The 17,935-nt window shown below is 31.3% G+C and overlaps 1 protein-coding gene across 4 annotated transcripts in view; it reads right to left on the minus strand.

Moving 5' to 3' along the window:
• Positions 1-17,339, minus strand: part of LOC134691084 (perlucin-like) — a 72,970-nt gene extending 55,631 nt beyond the window's left edge. For 2 of the 4 annotated variants that reach the window (XM_063551295.1, XM_063551294.1), the window contains exons 1-4: positions 17,213-17,339; positions 15,201-15,337; positions 14,675-14,807; positions 4,573-4,680 (exon numbers count right to left, since the gene is read on the minus strand). In XM_063551295.1, coding sequence (XP_063407365.1) covers positions 4,573-4,680; positions 14,675-14,807; positions 15,201-15,337; positions 17,213-17,273 — 439 coding nt within the window. In that variant the 5' untranslated portion in view covers positions 17,274-17,339. The remainder of the gene's footprint in view (positions 1-4,572; positions 4,681-14,674; positions 14,808-15,200; positions 15,338-17,212) is intronic. The other 2 variants (XM_063551297.1, XM_063551296.1) reach the window with 1 other exon arrangement.
• Between the last annotated feature and the right edge of the window lie 596 nt (positions 17,340-17,935).

Below are 17,935 nucleotides of genomic sequence, written 5' to 3' on the forward strand. Positions count from 1 at the left end.
TGGCGACCGTTACATTTAGGAAGGGATGATTTCAACTTCACCATTTGGAACTCTTGGTTTAATAGCTTCCTTGTAAGCAGTAACCCTCTATCAAGAAAATCATGATAGGAAATGCAAGCACGGGAATATCGTATCAATTGGGAGATATATACCCCGTATGCAGGTGCTGCTGGAATGTTGCTACTTAGAAATGGAAAGTTCACAATTGGAAAGCTGAAATCATCTCTTTTGTCGTAAAGTTTTGTCTTCAACCGACCCTTATTGTCAATTTCTAGATGTAAGTCAAGATATGAAGCCGACTTAACTGTATCTGTAGTATCCTTTATCTCCAATTCGATGGGATAGATGCGTTCCACATAGTCACCAAATTTTGAATTGTTTAGTGAAAGAACGTCATCTATATAGCGAAAAGTAGAGTTAATGGATATTGCTAACTTCTTATCTTTCATTGATCATAGTCAAATTTTAAACTTTTAGGAATAGATTTCTTATTAGATTAACAAGCTATGTTAGATACAGATTTAACAAAGAAAATCAGGAAATTGTCATAAATAATTAATGCTTGGGAACTACGAAAAAATTCAGTACTCTGTAAAGTTACTGTTATCAAGATTATGGCATTACCAAAGATAATTCATTTGCTTTCAGCTTTATCAAATCTATTCCAGATTTAAGGTACCAATACACTGATCTTTTATTTTATGGAGGGAGGTTTAAATATGGTGCATTTGTCATTTTTAAGTGCATATCTAAAATGCAGCTGTGTTAAAAGATTTTTTTGATTCTTTAAATTAAGATGGATCATTGCAGACACTATTACTGCTTTATATTGGTATTGCCTGATAATAATTTATTTATTTATTTTTGTTTTTGTGCCCTTCCCTTTTTTAATAATTTTAACTTGTGAATTAATTTCTATTAGTCATCTTTTTATTGTTGGAGGAGGGGTTAATGCAATTTGAATAATTTAAAAATATTGCTGTTAAATGAAAAATTGAAAAGAGGGTAGGAAAAATACTTCAAAGAACACACACACATCTTAGTTACAAATAAAACAATAATAAATCAAATGTTTTGTAAACAATTGCTAGTGGCGGTCTTTCCCCTCTAAATGATTGATTGATGGATGGGTTGGTTGGTTGGTTGGTTAGTTAGTCAGTTAGTTAGTTAGTTAGTTAGTTAGTTAGTTAGTTAGTTAGTTAGTTAGTTGATTGGTTGGTTGATTGGTTGGATGGTATGCCAAAAAAACACATTGAACCTAGACTATAGGGAACATGCTAAATAATAAAAGATTATCCATCACCCTCTATTAAACACATGGACCAAACACCTACATGAGTGATTAGTGGGTTGGTTGGTTGGTTGGTCGATTTATTGATTGATTGATTGATTGATTGCATGGCACTTTCTCTGTGCGACGCAACTAACTAAAATAACGCCTATATTTTGACCGAACGTGACTGCGTACTTAATCATCCCGCACAGCCAAACGGACGCCTGAGATGTCCTCATTAAAATTGATCCTGGCATCATTCGCTTATAAATTTTCTCTCGTTTCTATGTTACCTCGGACTTCTATTTTTCATCTATTTGTTGTGTATGCGTTTCGTTTGAATTTGTAGGAAAACGGAGTAAATTTATCTTGGAAGTGCCATTTTCCCTGTTTGGAAATGGAATGTTTTATTCTAAATTTAGGTACGCGCGCGAGATATTGTTGTGAAGTCACGTGACCCTCAAATATATATGTCTACAGAATATTAATTTCTTTTCAGGGGAGACCGTTGAACAGAGCACATGTGCATTGATCGGAGAAACACGATGTCTATTGGTTTTATGATTTACAGGTCATTGATGACGGAGCATGCATGCACATGTTTACGAGAGCACATATTTGTATTTTAATACATGTTTAGAAATTTTATTTTAGGAATTCAGCAATATTTGCGAATTTGGGAGCAATTTCTACGTCATTGATTTTTGTTCTCAATCAAGCGGACCGCGGCTTACGGGTTTTTCTTGATTCATTATATATGTTACAGGTTAACTATTGCGGTTCAATGCATTCACACAAACATAATGCTGTTTTTATAGTATTTTAAAAAAATCGTTCATCGATTAATTTTAGAAAGCACATGAATTGGAGCAGATTTTTGCAGGGATGAATTTTATTTAAAAAAAGTTTGTTTATAAGAAGGATTGCATTTTTACAGTAAAATGTAACAGGATTGAACTTCAATGCAAAATGGGAATCCTCCAAAAAGGACGAAAAAAATAAAGGGGGGAGGGAGGGTGGACGATGGGGACCTTGGATGATAAAATACGATAAGATGCATGTATACATCATGATAGCTGCAAAGTTTGAGGCTATAATTAGTTAATTTTGTTCATTTTACCGATTCAGTGGCATGGAACCCCTAAAACAATGACGCGTACCAAATCGACAAAAACTTTCCAGTTATATCATGTCGCGAGTAACTTTTTAGTCAAATTTGGTTTATACGGCGTACTTTCCATTTGTTACAAAAACATAACGACAAATGTATTTGGTAAATGAAGATAACTCATATAAGATCTCACTGGATCGCTTCGATCCAAATAAGCCAAAAATTCATGAAGATGTAAAGAACAATTTGTAAAAATAATTTTGTCGATATCTTTTTTTGTTACGAAGGAGATGCAAGCACATGATAGGCAGTGAATAGGGAGATAACTCATACAAAGAAACTTGTTCGGCTTAGCAGGTTGAAATTTAAAAGCGCAGAAACTGTACGATACAATATAAAAAATATCTAAGCGACATATTGAGAAATAAAAATTTCAAAATTAGGCGAGGAAAAAAATAATAATGATAATCAGAACAAATACAATAGGTCTTTCCACAGAAAAGTGGAAAGACCTAAAAACAATTATTGCCACAAGTACTAAAAGCAAGCTGCCTCCATCTAACCTTTTGACAAGAAGACATACAATGCCATACACACCAAATTATCAAAAACACTATAGATTGAATATTTTCAAGATACATTATGCTAGGTTTCCTGTTTCATTAATGTGTTAAATGTCAAAGATGGTTTAAGAAAATCATCGTTTTATCGTACGATAATCGTTGATCAACGTTACACAACTTCAAAAAAATATACATACGTTTGCCTTTTTCACAAGATCTAACTCCGTCACCCTGTTCTATGTTTTTCTTTTCTTTTTTTAATGTTATTTTGATTTCTGCCCTTGTGTGGTCAGATTCTCTTTGAAATATGAGTTTCAAATGTCCCTTTAGTATCTTCTGCCTCTTTTTTTTTAACGTCAATAAAAGTTCATAGATTATTTCGTATTGAATAAGTGGATTGTTATAGTATGTATTTGAATTATAAAATTGAGAATGGAAATGGGGAATGTGTCAAAGAGACAACAACCCGACCAAAATAAAAAAACACAACAGCATATAGTTTGGAATAATTATAGAATAACTAATCGAAGAATTCAAATAGAGAAAAAAAATTAACGAGTGACCGAACAGCACATTAATTCACGAATGCGCGTAGCGCATGAGTTAATTGTCAGTGTTGTTCGGTCACGAGTTGAATATTTTTCGATATTTGAATTCTTTGATGATTTATTCTTTTTATTACTTTGGCAAATGGCTTTTTTTATGAAATTAATGTAGAAAATGTAAGGAACTATATGTTTTTCCTACACATTCACAATTTGTTTTGATCCGACGTTATCGACGTCTTGACAACGCCTATTGTTGTATGACGTCAGAGAGTGAAATAACCACGTTTATTTCACATGTGAAATTATCGGTTTTTATTTAACTGGGAAATCAATGTAATTCATTGCAACCAATGTAATAATATAAATCATTGTAGCAGGAGTAAGAATATGAATAAGAAAGTAAGAATATGTTGATTTCTTTACTGTCTACTTATCATAAAGTTTAATCTTCATGAAACATTTCTGAGTAATTATAACAATTTTCACAAGTTACCACATACTTGTAATAGTGAGTTGGAAAATTCATTTTCATGCGCAAAACGTTTTGAGCTGTAGAAATGATATCGAAATGAATGATGAAATGCTGCTGACAAGTACTATTTTGTTGTGATATATTTGAAAGTTTATTTATTCAACGACAAATTGATAGGTTGCCTTCTAAAAAGCAACTTTGATTAACAAAAACAAAAAATGGCGTGTGTAAAATCTATGTAAATTGTATTAACAAGAGAAAAGAAAAGCAATTGCGATATTCATATAATTAGAGATTACAGCCACGTTATTAAATAAATGCGAAGAATAGAACCATAACCCGAAGGTGTGTTGAAACTCAACTGTTCGGTCTTTTATTAGCCATCAAACTAGATCAGATATTTTGTTTAAATCTTGCAACCTTTGGTTTTAGTCAATTACAAATTGAAAGATGCTGCATAAAATACACCACAGTATCCCCTTTGGTCCAATATAATGAAATTGATCCTCAGATGTGGACAAGTTTTTATTTTTCCAATTCAAAATATCTTTAGCTGAAATATACATAACATGATGCCCTTTATTATTTTTGTAAACGGTACTTACTGGAACAAGTGGTAATGCCATCTCCTGTGTATCCTCTTTTACATCTACATCTTCCTTGTTTGCATATACCATTTTTGTGACATTTCCCCTTGCAATTACTTGGTTTGCCTGCATAGACAAACAAAATTTTATTTATCTACAATTAAATAGGTTAGTCCATTCAAAGCCACCATATCGAGATGTTGTTCTTAACATTTAGAAATTAAAGTGAAACACCACTTACAGATGAAGAAGAGGGCCACCGAACTTACTTAAATAGATAACTATAAGGTAAAGGTTTTGGTTATTGATGTAGGTCGTACGGTGACTTTTAGTTCTTATCATCCACGTCATTTAAGCTAATGGGATGGTATAGATTTAATATATGTTCAAAATTATTCCTGACTCTGTGCAATCTCAAGTTTATGGCTTTGATAATATTGGAGTCTATATTATAAATGATAAGTGTCAATAAATAAATAGGGTCAAGAGTTTTATTAAGCGATGTCATGCACAACTTACTTTATAATTATAGTAGGGAATACAAAATAGTTTTTATTATTCATAATAGACGCCATAAAGAAATATATTTTTGTTGCTACTTATGTCGAAGGAAAAAAAAAATTGCATAGTTAAATGTTTGAAAAAGGACGGAGATGTTTTACAGCGAAATCACATATCCTTAAATCAATACCTCCCTAATTTTACAAACCAATCAATTATTAAGATATAAATGTAATTTACGTAATTAGGAAAACACAGGCATTGGAGACAGCCAAATCGAAGAAAAACAGAAAACAGTATGCTCCCCTCCAATAAAAAAGACATTTAAGTCTTCAAACCTCTTCAAAGAAAATAAAAGACTACGCCTTACAAAAATGTATACACATCAAAACTTTATCGAGCAAAGCATAATAGGAAAATCAAGCTCCTGTATATCGTAACAACTAAATGAGGGTTTCGATTGGGGTCCGTTATTTCAGTTTTTTTTTAATTCTTTAGGTCATTTTTCTGTATTTTATTTTTTTTTTATTTTCTGCCCACAATTCTCTATGCTTTATATTTTAGCACACCTTTATTTTCTATTCTTTATTTTTCGTCCCTAATTGTCTGTATTCTTTATTTATTTTGCAATTTATTCCGCACATTTTCCCCATTATTCTCTACTCTGATAACCCATCCGAACCCTCCTGAAAGTGTCAAATTGGTTTTGAAGGAGATTTGTTATCAACGATCTTACCTGGAACAAACGCAATCGAATTTCCTTAATAGAAATTATATTTTGACAAATATAAAACAGAAAGCACTATCTTGACACGGAAATTACTATTTTCCAGTTGATCCCAAGCCAGTTGATATTCCGATGTCTTTGATTTTTAATGGATTTGAAGTATCAGTCCATTGCATAATTTTCTGTCTGCGTCCGTCCTCTACTCAGATTTTTCCTTTATTCCTTTATAACTTTAAATACTTTTGATTTATTATGACGAAGCACTTTTCCTTTAATTTTCGCCAAGCTTCGGCCTTGCCTCTTGTCTTCTCTTTATTGGTAGACATGAAAGCCATATGGTCATCATTACTAGCCATTACTTCGAACTTGACACTAAATCTTTCATTGATGCCATAATCTGAGAGTTGTTTGTATTTATACGTATTTGGCGTTTGGATTTTCTTTCGACATTTCAGAAATATTAACATACAAAATAGGATGACAAAATTCATTAAAAATGCTTAAAAAAAATCTTAAAGCTAGGCAACACGAATTCAACTCCCATCCAGTATTGAACCATAAATTAGCATCCAATTCATGATAGTAGACTTTTCACATATGGTTTCGCTAGATACAAAGGAAAATATGCACAACAAAACGGTCATCAAGAATAATTATAATCTGGCGATAAAATCATATCAAAAAAGAATTTAGCGATATAGTTGCTACCTTTACAGTTACAAATCAAATGGCATTTAAGTAAAAAAACATACAATTTCGCCGAACAGTCCAAAATAATCAAATCAAAGGGCATTAAGTTAAAAAAAACATACAATTTGGCAGAACAGTCCAAAATAATAAAAAAAATAAAAATAAAAGAAGAATGTGTCCTCGCTCAAGCTTCAAACAAACGGGACGAACGGACGGACGGACGGACGGAAAGACGGACGGTCAAAGCATACAAACAATGTTAGTCGAGTGTTGTAACAAGATCCATTATCTAAAGTAATTGTAACATTAATAGATTCCATAATGACTGATATCAATACAAATTACCCATTAAATCTTGAAAGATAGTTCTGTTTGTTTTGCCTCACTTAATAGACAAATGACATAATGCAGCGATGTGAAAGAAATTGACTCTCAAGATAACCATGGAGTATATAATTGAACCGTGTTTGTTATGTCTGTGTATATTCACTTCCTAGCAACGAACACCACCTTTGCAAATGAGATTAATAAGTATCCACGAGCATTGAGTGATTGCTTTATAAAAGGCAAAATCTGACTATTTTTGAAAAGGTTGACAAGGATAATGTTCTGGTATAATGAAATGTTTTGTACAACGTTCCATAAATATTTTACACAATACAATTCTTTCAACACACTTATATACTTCAACTTATTACGTACAAAAACACAACATGCGTAATAAAAATAATAAAATTTAATGATCTAATACATATCTTGATTTATTGCATTAAAAATACACTTAGTTGTTTATTGTGTTTCAAACGTACGTCAGTCCATTATTTACGTTTTGCCATTTACATAATTACAACCATATATTTAAACATAAGAAAGAATATGCTTTGAAGCGCCTCGTGGACTTTGGTCATATATAAGCACGTTCTCCCGCTAAATTTTCATTCCACGAGTATTTTTCAAGATTGCACAAGGATAGGACCAGAGCGTTAATAAGATAAGTTGATTTAGTTTATTCATTATACTTTAAATACGTTTCATTTTATGCATTTAAATTCACTTTTAAATTTGGTTACATTTAAAGAGCAAACTTTTAACCTATAACGATAAAGTAAAACAGGTAACTTTAAATTTAACACGTGTTTGCACGGGGTCGTAATTTTGTTAACCCTTTTACGTTCACTATTAACAATACATGAATTGTTTTATGTCAATTCAATATTACAGTTATATGTATTCTTATTTATTACCGTTTAATTTCATTGACTTCTGGTTTTGCATTTAATTCAGCATGTTCAGTTCTTATACATGATATTTTTAACGGTAAGTTTTTATTTCTATTTTACGATTGTAGCATTGAATATTCTCTTTTAATTAGCCATGAAATGCATGTATAGGATTGCTTACGATTATACGCTTGGTTATGTTAATTCGCGGACTTTACCTACCTGTATTGATTTAAATTGACACTTACATTATACCGATTATTCAATTTACGGACGGCCCGATAATTACAAATGTAACGGCATTTATTTAATTATAAAATCAACTGTTGTTCAGTTTGCTCGATGTTATTGTACATACATGTATATAGCGGTCTTTAAATTTGATATTATAAATTGACACTTATAAGTTATATTATACCTGTTATCAAGATATGGAACGCCCAATTATTACAAATATATTGCATTTACTGTTACAACTGCTGCCCAAATTACTACATGTTATTATTAGCTGTCTAAGGATGCGTACTTGTATACACATTTATAATTGTATATACATTTCAAGTACGGAACAGTTGTTAAATTAACGATTTTATCTATGTGCAGCCGAAGCATCAATGTAATCTGTTTTATAAATTAGAACATCTTTATATATTTACAAACATTATACTAATATTGATTTCATTTATAAAATACCTAGGAGAAGAAATGAATATCGTCGGAGATTATGGCCAAGGGTCAATGACGTTAGGGTTCTACAACCTGCTCCTCCTGAAGAACCTGCACCCGAAGATGAACCCATCCCTGAGGAAGTTGTCCAAGTGGTCAACAGAGGTAGACGTGGAAATAGAAGGCGTACTGCGCCAGAGAATCAGCAAGCAGATCAACCTGTTGAGCCCATTATTCAGCATTCACCTCAGAAACAGCTGAAAACTACGGCATTTCAGGCTGGACCGGGTAATACTTTAATAATACTGGTCCCTTGTTAATGTCATGTGCTAATGAAGTTGATATAATTGTTTCTCAACAAACAAAAAAAAAAAAGAAAAAAAAAAAAGAAGAAAAAATGGAATTTTGAATATGCTGATTTTGTAATCTACTCAAACAAATAATCAATATTATAGCAATGTGGACCAGAAACAAAGTGTTACTGTTGAAAATGGAATGCTTGTCCATTCCAATAAACCTTCAAAGGTCAATACTATCAATAACATTGAATAATGGACTGAAGCTTTTGCTAATTTTTCTAAAATACTTCTTCAAAAGCATGCAAGCTTAGCACAATAATTGTTTACGTGCATGTCAATCATAAGAGATACTATATCAGATGCTCCTTTTGACAGAGTGTACCAGTATGATAGACAATTTAGATTACGTGTATCACTAAATCACTCTAAGTCTTGGTCTGAGATTGATGGCTTTCTTTTGTTGAAATTCATTGCAAAGGGATCGCAAGGCACACCTAATCCTGAAGTCTATAAGGCTAACTTACAAAAACCTTGTTTTGATTGTAACTTTAAAGGATTTTGTCAGAAATCTCAGTGTTTTTATAAACATAACTATATGAAATGTTTGTTACAACATCCAGCCTTAGCATGTGGTAGATTTGACAGGTTACAAGGTTTTCATTTTGGATCATTGAGACCACCAATGTTTAACAAAAATAGCCCTCGAATGTCTTACCAGTTTCGACAAAATAGATATAGGCCACCATTTAACACGAGGTATTCAGTACCTAGATTTAATCAAATGAATTGAAATTAACCTTTCTTTCAGATTTGTCAAAGAATAGATATGATATTTTGAAGATCTATTAATATTAAACAATTACAGTTAATTTTAAAAGATTATCCTAATAAACAGGACAAACAAATTTTGTTTAATGGATTTTAATTTGGATTTAGTTTGAATTATCATGGACCAAGGTTTCCATTTGAATTAAAAAAAATTAAATCTGTTTTGTCAAATCCTGTTGGAGTTAGATTTAAGATTGAATCTAAAATATCTTAGGAACAATAGCAGGTCCTTTTTGTTAACGACCAATATCTAATCTTAGATGTTCTCCTATTGGATTAGTTCCTAAATAAAAAAAAAATCCGCCTTGAGCAGTGCTAACGATTTCATTGATAAAAAGTTTACCTCAGTTAAATATTCTTCAATTGATAATGCTGTTAATATGGTTAAGAAACTTGGAAAAGGTGCTATTAGCCAAAATGAACATTAAGTCAGCATTTAGATTGCCTCCAGTTTATCCAGGTGATTTTGACTTACTTGGTTTTAAAATTGAAGATGACTACTACATAGACAAGGCATTGGCAATGATCTGCTCAATTTCATGTGCTATTTTCGAAAAGTTTTCAACTTTTTTGAATTGGGTTTTAAAGCAGTCTGGTTTAAATAATATAGACCACTATTTGGATGATATTTTGTTTTCTTTTTGTTTTTTTGTTGTTTTTTTTGTTTTTTTTTGTGTTTTTTTTTGTTGTTGGCAAATCAGATTCTGATGAATGTGAACATCTAATGTTTCAGTATGAGGAAATTTGCAAAAATTTTGAAATCCCACTTGCAAATGAAAAAACTGAAGGTCCACCTACACTGATGAGTATGTGGGTCTTACAATTGATACGGTTAATATGCTTGTTAAAATTCCACATAAAAAGGTTGAAGAACGTTTAGACAGAAATGAAAAAAGTAACGTTAAAAGAATTGTAGTCAATATGTGGTTCATTAGCTTTCTGCACAAAGCCTCTACCTGCTGGAAGACCGTTAGTTGTCGTTTGTATTCAACCATGGGCAAAGTTTCAAAATCGTTTCACTTTATTAGGGTGACATTAGGCATGAACATTGATTTATTCATGTGGAAATTATTTTTGGAACAGTTTAATGGGATTTCGTATATATATGGTATAGGATGGGTATCCTATTTTGATCTTGAACTTTATTCAGATAGTGCTGGTGGATTAAGTAAAGGGTGTGTAGCTTATCTTAATGGTAAATGGATTTTTCTCGAGTGGCCTAAAGATTGGAATAGTTTGGAAATATTTAAAGATATAACATACTTTGAAATCATTCCAATGGCACTTGCAATATTTGTGTGGTTGATCAATTTTACAAGAAAACATACTTTTTCACATAGATAATCTGGCAGTAGTGAATATTTTAAACAAAAAGTCAAGCAAATCTGAACGAGTTATGTCCATTTTGAGATTAATTGTTTGCTGTTCACTTATTGGTAATTTTCAGTTTAAAGCTGTTCACATTTTGTCAGGACAATGCAATTGCTGATGCATTATCTCGTGCAAATTTTCAGAAATTGCGACGTCTAGTACCACTAGCCAACGATCGTCCACATCCAATTCCAGTGGAGTTCTGGAACCTTTTGAAGACAAAGTGAATAAACTTTTACAGCACTCTCTTTCTTCAAATACAACGAATGTGTATGAAAATGCTATCTGTTCATTTAATAAATTTCGGACCAGTTTTCAAATAGAGGAAAGTTGGCCACCACCTGTTGATGACATAATTAACTACGCTGCATATCTTTCAAAAAATGGTTATTCCTATACCACTGCAAAAACATATCTATCATGAATTAATCACAAGTTGAAAATTAATATTGGAATGATTATAGAAAATCATTCATTTTGGAAAAATGTTCAAAAGGTATGCAGCGTTTGGATAAAAGAGTTGATTCAAGAAAACCTAGTACTGTTGATGTATTGTAACGGATTATATTATTTCTTCATCTTGTTTGAAATTCAATTTATGAGAAAACACTGTTTAGGGCAGCATTTGCTTAAGCCTTTTTGGATTTACGAGAATTGGAGAAATCACATATGTTGACAAAAATGCTGATAATCATGTTTTAAAAATATCTGATTTTAAATTTAATGATATTGATTCTGAAGTTTTTGTTACAATAATGTCTTCAAAGACGGATCAAATTGGTTGTTCAACAAGTTTAATATTGTCTTTAAATGTAATGACAACGAACTGTGCGTTGTCAAAATGATAAAAGATTACTTACAGACAGTTACGTCCAGATTCTCAAGGCCAACTTTTTTTGTCATCTTAATCATAATAAATTGACTTGTTTTCAGTTTTTAGCTGTTTTAAGGTCTGTGTTAAAAAAATTATTAGTTTGAATCCTGTCCGGTATGTCAGTATATAATGTTGTACCAATAGTCGAGAATTTGATACATTGTTGCGGTTTACCAGATGCTTTTTTGCTTCACTGTGGTGGCAATGATATTGGACTTGTTAACTGTGCAAAACTACTATTTGATATTAAATTTATGCTAGATATAGTTGTACGTATGGTGAATGGAGATAAACTTATTTTTTCAAGCATTTTACCAAGGTTGAAATGGAGATATTAAAATGATTTGAAAGCATGGATGCAACCAGGAAACGTATACATAGGGGAATATAATAACATTTAAATAAAATTGGGGGTTACACTTTAACTCATTCTGATTTTGAAGACAAACATCAATCTTTATTTAATCATGATGGCGTCCATTTGTCGTGTATTGACAACGATATATTTTTGAATTCATTTCAAACTGCCTTATAACAATTTTACTATATACCAAATAATTCTGTTTATCCGATGCATGAATGATGTTGTTTGTTTATTTGTTGTATGTTGAAAAGAATAACAACTAGTTGATTATATTTTCATTGAATGTATGCTGCTTTAATTGTCATGGCGGATGAGCATTTGATTGAGAGTTCACCAAAATGCCAATTTTGGCAGTGATTTATTCAAATATCGTTCATTAAGCTGTTATGGATCTGCCCAGCAGCTAGAAATTGTTATGCATTTGCTGTTGGTTTTCCTTCAGTGACCAATTGTCATCAAGTTTTAACTTGTTGGCCAGTTTGTTGATGTTGGTTGTTTGTTGGTTTATATTGTTGAATATTGTTGAATAAATGCCATGACAAATAATCAGCCAAATTTCAAATTTAATTGTTTGTTTGTTGTTTATATTGTTCCTGCGAAAGAATGGAACATAACACATCTGCAGTTGTATATTCGTTGCGCACATTGAATATGCAATAATAAAATTTAATGATCTAATAATTAAATTGATTTATTGCATTAAAAATACACTTAGTTGTTTATTGTGTTTCAAACGTACGTCAGTCCATTATTTACGTTTTGCCATTTACATAATTACAACCATATATTTAAACATAAGAAAGAATATGCTTTGAAGCGCCTCGTGGACTTTGGTCATATATAAGCACGTTCTTCCGCTAAATTTTCATTCCACGAGTATTTTTCAAGATTGCACAACCCACCCTCCCTCCCTTTAACAAACAAAATTGCTGCTGTTTTTGGTTTATTTTTCAGATTACATGGTGAACAGATCCAAATGTATTGAATGTTCCAATTAGATTTTCATGTATCATCAAAAGTGTCAGACGTTTTAATATTCATCGGCAGATCAATGAAACCTAAATATTCAAGGAATTTGCAGGAATAATAAAAAAAGAGTGTCTATCGTCATGGCATTCCGTTCAATATTGAAAGTGCGTTGGATGTCATCATCAACATGATTCAACTGGCAGTGATTTATTCAAATGTCGTTCATTCAGCTGTTAAGGATCTGCCCAGCAGCTAGAAATTGTTATGCATTTACTGTTGGTTTTCCTTCAGTGACCAATTGTCATCAAGTTTTAACTTGTTGGCCAGTTTGTTGATGTTGGTTGTTTGTTGGTTTATATTGTTGAATATTGTTGAATAAATGCCATGACAAATAATAAGCCAAATTTCAAATTTAATTGTTTGTTTGTTGTTTATATTGTTCTTGCGAAAGAATGGAACATAACACATCTGCAGTTGTATATTCATTGCGCACAGTGAATATGCAATAATAGGTTGTTATTTTAGCTGTATAAGGTATCGATCTTTCATCTCTTGTGAGGGGGAAGAGTGACAACACAACAATTCATTTAAATTAAAAACAAATACAAAATCATCAAACTATTCTGAAAGTTGTTAAATTTACATGAAATCTTTGTTTCGAAAGGAAAGTAAAGCAGTGGGTTGCTTCTATTGACAACCTCGTAATAAAATGAAAACAACATTGATTAAAAAAGAACGAATGTTGTTCTACTTTATTCACAAGTTCGTTTTTGATGAACATTTTAAAAATGTGTTACTAAAACCATTACATTCCTCCCTCTCCTCAAAGGAAATGGTTGGTTCCTAATTAAATGTAGATCAATTAACTCATTACTGAATGGGCAACACTAATATCAGAACGTATATATCTTTGACTAAACATATATTAAAAGGTTGTCAATATCACCTGGTATTGGTACTGATATTGATTTTAGTATAAATGATGTAGATATAACAAAGTATGTAATCCTATATCGTAATGAACGAACATTAACGATCCTCAATCCTGTCGGTACTTATATTTTGGCGTTTGTCTTTTTTAAAAGATTTTACTCCGTCACCTCGGTATTCGGCTTAACAGACGCAATATATATGCAGGTTATTATTATATTATAGGATGCATATATTTTAATCCTATTTGGGATAAATTTCTATATTGATCTGACAAAACGTACGAACTTAAACTATGTTGATAGGCTGCTTCAAATAAAATCTATATTTAGCTCATAGTAAAAACAAATAACAGTTATTTGAAAAAAAATCTGTGATTAAAATTTGTATTAGTCCAACCCTTAGGCATTTCTTAAATACTACCGACTCAAATGTCGAGAAGATTAAGAAAATCAATGTTGCTATTTTCTCTTTATGTGGAACTCAGCTATATACAATGATTGAAAAAAAAGAAGTGTTACAGATAAATTTTAGTTAATTTTCCTTGAATCAAATTAGAAAAAAAATGAACCAAGTATATCTCATTCGCGTATCGTAACGTGCCAATTAAATAAAGATCACAATTTCATTATATAGTAATGGGTGTAGAGAAAGGGGAAATACATACAAACAACCTCTTACCTGTATAAATAGAGATCCTCCATGGACCACCACATGTCTGACGTTTATTGCCTGAGCATGGCGTTTTACAATCACTTTCTTTTCTTTTTCTGCATTTTCGTAAAACATTCCCACAAAAGCATTCGTATCCATACTATAAAATTATTATTCTTTTTATTTGTAAGTATCACCGTTTTGTTAACATAATCTAATCATATACAAGGAAATGCAAGGTATTTGCCTATCTCAGAGTAATAAAGTATATATGTCCTATGTCCTTCTTATGGTTTAAATACGGTAACAATTAAAAGTCAAAGAAATACAAACTACGACTTTGAAAACGTTTTGTTTTGGTACTTATTTGTAAGAAACGCTCCTGAGGCTTAATATTGAAATTACCCCTGGGACATAATTTTTGAAAAATGTACCATATTTGATAAAAACTAGGTTTGACTAAAATAAATATTTCGGTGAAGAGAGAAACTTCTATAATCAACCTTATTTTATATACTTATATACAAAAACTCCTTACCTATCAATGACTTACCTCAACACCTGCAAACTTGAATCCTTTTTTACCACAAAACTGTTGACATTTTTTAACTGTCATACCTTTGTCTTTCAGTACTGCTTTAGGCAATATTCTAGTGCGATCATCCTGATAACAACCAATATATCCTGATTCTTTAATAATTGAAAAAAAAACTATAGATCAAACATTTTCAAGATAAATTATGCTAGGTTTCCGGTTTCTTTAATGTGTAAAATTTCAAAGATGGTTTAAAAAAATCATCGTTTTATCGTACGATAATCGTTGATCAATGTTTTAAAATCAATCGGGTCCAGGACCAATCCAGTATATCTTTTCATAATCCTTCGTTTTATATTCCATTTTGTATGTGCATACATTTAGAGCAATTAAGAGCTGTTAAACTCAGTGTATGATAAATATTTCCGGTTATGGAATACATTCTTTTGCATTTATTTCCATATTTTTCTAGAAATTCACAATTGCATAATTATGTGTAGCAGAATTATTGTGTGTGTACTAAAAAGGTGGTTTCGGTTATGGCCATATAGACCTAGGCTTTTTCCTCGTCAGGTATCCCTAGCCTATATGTTTCCTCATTTGTAATATGTAGACTAGTTCCAATTTGATTTCTCTTATGAGGTTACCGTTAGGTTTTCTGTTTCATTAATGTGTAAAATGTCAAAGATGGTTTAAAAAATCATCTTTTTATCGTACGATAATCGTTGATCAACGTTACACAAGTTGTCTTGATCGTCCGCGTACCAAATTTCAAAGCAGAAGGTATTATAATGCCAGTTTTGGGGCCCTTGATTTTGAAAATCAAAAATATTAAAAATTTTACTAAATAATGTTTTTCAAATATTTATAGGACATTATCTCTTGGACAGCAGTATACTGTATTCATTTCGAGGCCTTTTATAGCTTACTTTATGGGATGTGTTTTACACATTGTTTGTGCAAGGTCGAACGAGAACATATAGCTTCTTACATCTACCTCAATTAGTCTATTGCGGATATTTGATTTTTTGTTGAGACTTAAAAACGTTTTAGTTTTATTCCGACTCTGATGCTTAATATAATCGCTTAGACAACGAAAGAAAAATGCCCATCAAAATCAAACAAAATATTGTATCTTTCTAAAACACGAAATTATTAAATTGTTATCCCCTAGTGGATGCCAGGTTAAACAAAATCAACTGCACAGGGTAGTCTGTACTCGGAGTAGTTTTTTGAGGTCGAAACACAGCCATTTTGTCCGTTTATTATAATGAACCTTAAACTCGCGAAAATCATTTAATAAATATAAAAACGAAAGCTATGCGCATGTATGGAATCATATATGCTTATTTCCTTTGTCTATATGCCATTTTGTTTTGAAAAAAAAATGTGACACATTGAATTAAAACACATATATTATTCCATGTAAGCCCTTAAAAAGTTTCAAGTAGTGTGTGTTGAGGTGTAAAAGATAAAAGAAAATTGATTTCCGAAAAAAAAGATAATTGTGAACAATTTTATTATATTTTGACAAAATATACAGTCAGTAGGCAAAGAAAAATATGAAAAGAAAGTTATAATTTTGTTTGTAATAGCAACATGATAACATTTTCGCTCAAAACATTACATCCTCTGTATACTGAGAGCTGGACCTTAATGTTTATCATATTTCTCTCAAAAACCCTGCGTAAATTATTTATTATTATTTTTCCCAACCTTTATATAGGTATGAAACATATTCTGCTAGTCTGTTAACCAATATCTTTTTTACTTGGAACAACAACCCCAACACTAACCCCTTTTTCCAACGAAAATCAAATTATAAAACAATCAAAATAAAGAATAAAACAAATACTAGTTCGAATTCAGCAAATACCGATCTATGCAATGATTTAATTAGAATAATCATTGAGTGCAAAGGCACAAATTTTCAAAAGTATTTAATTTAAAAAAGGAAGTAACTCTAACAGTTCTTTCTAATATCTACATACAGATACTATTTACATATCATCTTTAAAATTTCAACTTACCAACTACTGCAAGTAGGACTGTCACAAGCAACAAAAGGAAAACTCCCAGTCGTGCCTCCATGATTCCTGCTGTTTGAGTTTCATGTGATGCAAAGATACTTATATACCCTTATTAAACCCACGTGTGGACAGGTACATTGATCAGATATATTGACGTTCGGGTACGTATGTTGTCAATCGAAGTCAATTTTATATTGTATTACGAATTTGAAAACAAAGGTTTTAAAAGAATTGGCGAAACAGGTTGTGTTGTTTACGCATAAAATATATAAAAAAAATGGGCATTAATTACACTTATAGATTTATGATTATATCAAAATTTAAAAAAAAAACCAACTTGTATGTATATGTTTTCAATATGTTATACATATGTCAGTAAATTAAATTAAGTAACATGAGTTGTAACAGGTAATGGTGATTGTATCTTCTAGTAGGTTATAGACTATCTATATCAAAATGATACTATTGTCCATCCGTAAATATTAATTCAGACATACATGTCTAATACCTTCTCATATATCTGAAATTAACATTATTTAATAAAAACCACTATCATGCAATTGTTTCCAAATATTGCATCTCCTTGTTTTGGCTACGTAACACATGTTTTAATTGTATTAAATATAATTATATTTCATCGATGGGATAACTTACACCGATTTATGTTTAATTTGAATATTGTATTGCTTCTTTTCTTTCGAAAAATACTTTTTGGCAGTTACA

The sequence above is a fragment of the Mytilus trossulus genome, chromosome 11 (genome assembly GCF_036588685.1).
Source record: "Mytilus trossulus isolate FHL-02 chromosome 11, PNRI_Mtr1.1.1.hap1, whole genome shotgun sequence".
In the NCBI taxonomy this organism is placed as follows: Eukaryota; Metazoa; Mollusca; class Bivalvia; order Mytilida; family Mytilidae; genus Mytilus; species Mytilus trossulus.